This window comes from Nycticebus coucang, chromosome 22 (assembly GCF_027406575.1).
Source record: "Nycticebus coucang isolate mNycCou1 chromosome 22, mNycCou1.pri, whole genome shotgun sequence".
NCBI lineage: Eukaryota > Metazoa > Chordata > Mammalia > Primates > Lorisidae > Nycticebus > Nycticebus coucang.
In genome coordinates, this window is record NC_069801.1 from 8,450,873 (window position 1) to 8,458,112 (window position 7,240).

A 7,240-nucleotide genomic window follows, 5' to 3' on the forward strand; every position below is an offset into this window, starting at 1 on the left:
TTCTGCCAGGCCAGGACCACCACCCACCTGCTATATGGCAAACTGGAAAAAGATGTTCTTCCACGAAGATGCTACCCTGACTGCAATTAACAGCGCAACCTGGGCCAGCCCCCTTACACAGTGTACAACCTGCACAGCCCTTGGTGGTTGCCTGAACAAGGTGCTTGATGAATATTTGAAGGAAGGAATCATGAATTTAACATGTACTTAATCCTGACCAAAGAAACCCTAAGAGGTTTCTACCTTTGAGTCAAGTGAGGCCGGCGGAAGTCATGCCCTAGGGAAGGAAAGAGCAGAAGAAGCTCAGCGTTCTGGAGCGTCCAGCCGGAGGGAACAGGTGGGAGCAGGAGGGAGGAGGGAAGAGGTGGGGCGACCGGGTGGGAGGGGCGACCGGGTGGGAGGGGCGACCGGCGCAGGGCGGGGCCAGAGCGGAAGTCGCCAAAGGAGGCTTCCGCGAGGCTCGGGGCTTCCGGAACCCTGCCGGGCGGAAGACCCAGGCTCATCTTCCCACGCTGGCACCGGGGTGACGGCGGCGCCGGCGTGGTGGAGGCGGTGGCAGTGAGGGAGGGGCGACAGCGGACGTCGCCGAGGCCGGAGATTCCAAGCCAACCCTGAACTCCGGTCCCGCGCTCAGGTCGCGGCCCAGCCCCGCCACAGGCAGGGGGCGGCGGGCGGTGGAAACCCGGGTCTCCCGCGCGGGGCCGCGGGGACTGAGCCGAACCCGCGGACGCTGTGGCTGTGGGTCCGGGCGGGGCCGGCGCTGCGCCTGGTGGGAAACGCCGGGCCCTGTCCTCGACTTGGGGCCTGGCTGCGGGGCTGCCCAGGCGTGGGCTCGGCCTCCGTGGCCACTGAGGCCACATCCCGCGAGTAGCGCCGGGCTGGAGGACCGTGATGGGACTTCCCAGCACCCGGTCGCCAGCGAGATAGGGGATGGGCCCCAGACTTCCCTCAGCGTCAGCTTCTGCTTCTGCTTCCCAGAGGTGGCTTAGTAAGAGCGCCTGGGGAGGGTCCATGTAGAAAACAAGAGCTTCTGCTTGTGACACTGGTGTGAAATGTGGACGAGGTGGCTTTTTAGGGCTGTCGTGGGCTTTTCCACCACAAAATGCCCCAGGGTGGCCATCAGCCCCTGCCCCACCCTTATGAGGGTTCTCCCTAGGCCAACTACAGAAACTGTGAGGGCTGGGGGTGATAAAATGCCACCAGAACCAAAGTCCAGACTGTGGATGCCTCTAATTTGCAGCCCAGAGACTTTGATTTGGTGTAGACAGTGTTTTTAGAAATTGTCAACGTTTTATAATTGACAGATTTCCTGCATTTTTTTAAGTGTTTACAATTGCTCCTGAAGTTAGAAGGCTCCACAGCACACGGGGAGCTTACGGGTTTTCCATCAAAGCATTTTTCACAAGGCATAAGCACTTTTCTGACCTGTGGTTTCTTCTCTGCCATGTTAAAGTACCTTTCCCCTGGCAGGAGCCAGCCTGGTATTCCACCACGTTTTCTGGGATGGATGGGCACTTGCAGAAGACTGAACCGCTGCTTTTCCAAGTCTCTGTGAAAATTAGAAGAAGCCAGCAAGTTTCTGTTTCCCTACATATAGGTGGAGAACATTCTCTACCCACCATTTGAGCAGACAGCCCATCTGAGTGACAGCACAGAGCCCTGGCTGCCAGCCCACCCTACCCACCTGAGACAAGTACCTGGGATCCCTTTAGGGAGCTGACCAGGCAACAGATTCAGGTGAGGGTGGTGGCACTGTTTGGACATTTTCCAGAACCCGTGTGCAGTGCAGAGGTAGAGAGAGGAAGGTGTTCTTGGGGGCAGGTTCACTGACCTGTTGGCAGCAAAGTTAACAGCAGCTGTCTGTGCCAGGCCGTGCCAAGTGCATCACTATACTCAGTCCTCCCAGGCCTTCTGGGGTCAGGACAGTTCTGTAGTCCCTTCCCAGCTCCCCAGATAGACACTGCAGGCCAGGATTCGAACCCAGGCAGTCTTCTCAGGCGTCCTCTGTCTGCTTTGTTTTCCAGCCATTTCCAAATGGACTCGCCCTGACACCCAAGGCAGCCCAGCCCAGAGCTGTGTGGCCTTTTCACTGGGGTGTTTTATCACATCACATGTGGCTTCCCAGGTCAAAGTGAGCATTTAGGAGAAGGAAGTTGTTTCTCACTACTACCCCCATCACTGAATGCCTATTAATGGTCTGGGGATGTTAAAGAAGATGTCATGTCTAACAGCAAATTCATAGCATTCAAGTAACAGAACAATCACCAGAACCCTTGTACAGCTTGCAGACAACTTGAGGCCTCCACAGACTCTTACAGTTCACCAGGCCCATGGGCTCCAAAATTAAGCAATGTTTTTTGAAATGGGGGAGACCTTCACCAGAATTGCCATCAAGACTTAACGTTTTTATTGTACTCTTCCAACCGTGTGTGACATGTGACCGCTCTGAGGGCCTCCTGTGTACTGGAAGGACTCTCATGAATGCTGCTTTGTCTCTCTCCTCTGGTTTTCACTAAAGAGAAGGTTGGAGAGAAGCCCCAGCCTGGGTTCCCGGGGCTCTGAGGGTCCAACCATCTCCCTGGTGAGGGCTTATGGCCACTGTCGCCCCCTACAGGCCTGTGGGCGCACCCTGCTGCAGCCATGGCCCTGGTCAGCATCAACGAGCTGCCGGAGAGCATCCTGCTGGAGCTGTTCACGCACGTGCCAGCCCGCCAGCTGCTGCTGCGCTGCCGCCTGGTCTGCAGCCTCTGGCGGGACCTCATTGACCTGGTGTCGCTCTGGAAGCGCAAGTGCCTGCGCGAGGGCTTCATCACCGAGGACTGGGACCAGCCGGTGGCCGACTGGAAAATGTTCTACTTCCTGTGCAGCCTGCGCCGGAACCTTCTGCGCAACCCGTGTGCGGAAGGTGGGCTGGGTGCTGCCACTGGGCCGGTTCCTAACCTTCGGGGCCTCAGGGGCTGTGCATTACCCAGAATGTTCTCTCACACCCCTAAGACCAACCTCACTGCCTTCTTCCTCAGCCTTCAGGTTTCAGCAACCTGCTCTGACCCCCCCATCCAAAAACAGTCCACCTCACCCCTATCTTGTCACCTCCATTTAGTACCCTGTTGTACTTTTTTTTTTTTTTTCGTAGAGACAGAGTCTCACTTTATGGCCCTTGATAGAGTACTGTGGCATCACAGCTCACAGCAACCTCCAACTCCTGGGCTTAGGCGATTCTGTTGACTCAGCCTCCCAAGTAGCTGGGACTACAGGTGAATGCCACAACGCCCGGCTATACCCTGTTGTACTTTTCATAATTATCTTTTTTTGTCAGCCACTCTATACAGTGTCCACAGGGACACCTTCACATAGTGGGTGCTCAAGAAACGTTGAACGAATTAATACACTGCAGACCCAGCTGTCCCCATACCTCAGTCGACACTGCCCAGTGTTTATCAAGGTCCTCTGTGCAGTCTACAAAGAAATTATCCATCCTCTCATTATCATCATTATGCAGATGAAGAAAATGAGAATTTAGAGTGACTGTGACCACATAGTTTGAGGCCCGTTTAGCCTGTGATACCTGATTATACTTGCCAGTATTCATTCAGTACCTAGTATGGATTAGGCACTGAGCTTCTTGTTGGAGTTACAGCAGCAGCTGATTATGAATCATGGTTTGCCACTTATAATCCCTTTCCTGTATATTTTCTCCCTTTATCCTCACAAGGATCCTGGGAATTGACCAAACAGTTAAGGTCGGCTCCATTTTACAGATGGTAAGCCTTAGGCCCCAAGAAGAGTGGTTCACCCAAAGATGTAGAACTGTCTAGCTTCTGGGGTCTGGTCCCGGCCAGTGAAGGCCTCAAACTCTTCCCAGAGACCCAATAGACAACATCCCAGACACTCAGTCTCTCTGCCTGTCCCAGATTCCACGTGGAGGCTGCCTGGCCACAATGCCTGCTCAGCCCACTGCTAATCCCACCTAATGGAGGTCCTTCCATGAATTCGGGGTTAGTGCAGCCAACAGCCCAGAGGGTGTCTCTCATGCTGGGTGGGGGCCGCCTGAACCATATCAGAGTAGTAGGTCCCCCCCACCCTCCAACAAACCCACAATTCAGTTCTCTCCAGCTCTCCTCCCCAACCCCGGTTACATAGTTAAACAAGGGCCTCTCTGTCCTGGACATCAGGAGATGGCAGTGGTCAGGTAAGTGCTGAGCCATTGAGGACAGTACTGTCAGAGGCCCTCTGTAATTTTAATTTTTTAAGAATTGATACTATACCCTGTTGTGTACTTTTCATAATTATCTTTTTAGAGCTATAAAGAGCTCCCTAGCAATACAGAATTGAAAAGGGTTTGGTTTAGAAAGTCTGGTTTACAATTTCCAGTGATACATATTTTCTCCAGCCTTATACTAGGAGTCAGGCCAGTTTAGGACTGCATCAGAGGGAAGGGTCCAGTCAGAGATGTGGTGGGGACAGGAGAATGTGATGGAGCTTTGTAAAGGGTGCTTCAAGGTGCAGTTTGGGGGCTGACTTTGGCTGGTTAGTCCCTTGGCATCCACAGTCCAGAGATCTGAATATGAACATCCTCTACCCTACCCTCCTTCCTCTCCTCTCAGGAGCCGGTGGGGAGGGGATCTAACCTCCGCTTCTTTTTCTTAGAGGATTTGAGATCGTGGCGAATTGACTCCAATGGGGGAGACCGCTGGAAGGTGGAAAGCCTCCCTGGAGACAATGGGAAGAATTTTCCTGATCCCAAAGTCAAGAAGTACTTTGTCACATCCTACGGGTAAGGCAGATTGCACCAAGCAGCCTCATGTGGAGGGATTGAGGGTCAGGACACCTTTGGCAAGTCTCAGGCCTTAGTGAGGGTCCCTGCAAAGTTCAGGACAGGTGGCCCCCAAACCTGCAGCGGGTCCTCTGCTTCTTGGAGTGAGTAACTCAGTGGCTGGGTTAATGGGAGTGGAGTTCATCTGAAGCAGGCCAGGAGCCCTCTGGGCAGTTAAATCAGGGGTGTCTGCAGGCATCCCTGATCCAGGCATGTGAGTTCATAGAGGTGCCCTCCTTGGTGTCCCAGGATATTAGGCCTCTGGACTGGGATCAGATGCCATGCAGGCACAGTGAGTTATACTCCCTGCATGTGTTCCTTGGGGCAGCACCAACCAGTGCCTGTCCCATAGCTCTCAAGAATACCTAGGTCCCCTGAACCACTCCCTAGGTTCAGTGGGGCTTCTAAGGGTGAGGAAGGGTCCTGCAGAACACACCAGGGTACTTGACCTCTCTCCTTGCTCCCCAGCATGTGCCTCAAGTCCCAGGTGGTGAACCTCAAGACTGAGGGCTACTGGGAGGAGCTAATGGACACACTTCGGCCTGACATCGTGGTCAAGGACTGGTGAGTGGGGCCCGTGGCCTGCATCCTCACACTCGACATCCTTCCCTCTTCTCTTACTGCCATACCCACAAGGAGAGAGAACTCATAACAAGTGCTCATTCTGTGCCCAGCAGTGTCCTGAGGCATAGGCTGTCCCCAGAGCCAGGCAGACTTGACATGCCCTCCCTCTGCCACAGGACTCAGTGATTGCTCACCCAGCAGCACCTCTAGGCTCCCAACTATACTGTTACCTCATCAGCAGGACACCATAGCCCCAGTCTGCAAGTGGGGAGACGCCCCCAGATGAGTTGTTCCTAACGGGCCCTAAAGTAGCAGAGGACCCAGCCCTCTCTGGACAGGCTTTCTTGCATACCTGTCTCCCCTGCCCTTATTCACCCATGACTCTTTCTCAAGCTCTTGCTGGTACACAGAACTGAGCAGGGGCCTGGCTGGGCCCATGGCAGAAGCTGGACTCCAGTGCTAGCCAGGCCCCAGGCCCACTACTCTGAGCAGGGAGGGGCAAGAGTGGAGGGGTACACAGAGATGTGGGGGGAGGGGCAGCTGGGCCTAGCAGAGGGTGACCCTATGCCAGCCCCATCACACAGGTCACATCCCTGGAATCTCCCATGGGAATGTACAGCCCAGTCCATTCCAAGTGCAGGTAATACAGCTTGGACAGTCACGGCTCCCATCTTTGTAGGGGCCTTTTGCTTTTTGTGGTCACTTCTTTAGTAGAATGCCCAAAAGAGTTGCCCTTTCTCAGATATGGTCCCTGAGGGCCAGCATGGATAGACTGCTTACCCCAGGGCCACAGTGAGGGGATGCTGACACCAGCTGGGCCTTGTGGGCAGAGCAGTGCCAGATAATGGGGGCTCCAGCCAAGCTCAGAGAAAGGAAACCCCATGGTGTGGGCCCCAGAGCAGCTCTCCATCCCTCCCCCCATCAGGTTTGCAGCCAGAAGAGACTGTGGCTGCACCTACCACATCCGGGTGCAGCTGACCTCAGCCGACTACATTGTCTTGGCCTCCTTTGAACCCCCACCTGTGACAATCCAACAGTGGAATGATGCTATGTGGACAGAGGTGAGCCCTCACCTGCTTTCTCTGGCCTGTCTGCTTCTCCCAGGACCAGGATGGCCAGAAACAAGGGGCAGTTCCAGGGCCTGGAATGCCCCTGGTCTCCAGCCTAGAGCCATTGCCTTCCAGCCTGGGCAGCTCTCTCCAGAGGACAGGTTCCTCCCTGCCCCTCTGCAGTCCACCTCCTCCCCTTCCCCAATCTCCCTCCCAGTGGTCACTTTCTCTCCCCTCCTCCCCATAGGTCTCCCACACCTTCTCAGACTACCCTCCAGGCGTCCGCCACATCCTCTTCCAGCACGGGGGCCAGGACACCCATTTCTGGGCAGGCTGGTACGGGCCCCGGGTCACCAACAGCAGCGTCATCATCAGCCATAAGATGACCAGAAACCCGGCCCCCACTGCAGCTCAGCCAGAGGCAGGGCAAGGGCAGAAGGAAGCTGGCCATCAGTCCTCCCCCTTTCATCTCCACAGTCCCTTCTGACACTCCGTCCTCTGACAGCCACTCATCCATCCTCTCCCTGATCAGCCAAAGGTCCCTCCAGGCAAGCGTTAAGCCTGGAGTGGGCAGTGAACTCCTTAAGGATCCCAGGGAGTTCCTGCCCAGTATCAACCTTGGGCAAACCCGCCAGCTCCTGGTCTCTTAACTGCTACATAGCTCTGTTTTGTCACAATAAATGTTTTCAGTAAAACCAGCCTGGGTTAGGTTTATAGGTGGGGGAGGTCCATGGCACTTTAGTAGAGAAGCAGCTCCTCCCCAGGTTAATGAGGCCACACCTTTCCCTCCCAGTCCAGTTAGTGACAGCCCAAC

At 55.0% G+C, this 7,240-nt stretch overlaps 1 protein-coding gene across 2 annotated transcripts; it reads left to right on the forward strand.

Moving 5' to 3' along the window:
- Positions 1-434: 434 nt before the first annotated feature.
- On the forward strand, positions 435-7,102 carry LOC128574788 (F-box only protein 6-like). 2 transcript variants are annotated; one of them, XM_053575677.1, is made up of 7 exons: positions 435-634; positions 1,598-1,737; positions 2,615-2,905; positions 4,648-4,774; positions 5,282-5,377; positions 6,303-6,438; positions 6,674-7,102. In XM_053575677.1, the coding sequence occupies exons 3-7, from the start codon at positions 2,641-2,643 to the stop codon at positions 6,911-6,913; spliced, it is 864 nt and encodes a 287-aa protein (XP_053431652.1). In that variant the 5' UTR covers positions 435-634; positions 1,598-1,737; positions 2,615-2,640; the 3' UTR covers positions 6,914-7,102. The 2 variants fall into 2 exon arrangements, with proteins under 2 accessions (XP_053431652.1, XP_053431653.1); XM_053575678.1 differs by lacking the exon at positions 1,598-1,737.
- Positions 7,103-7,240: the final 138 nt, after the last annotated feature.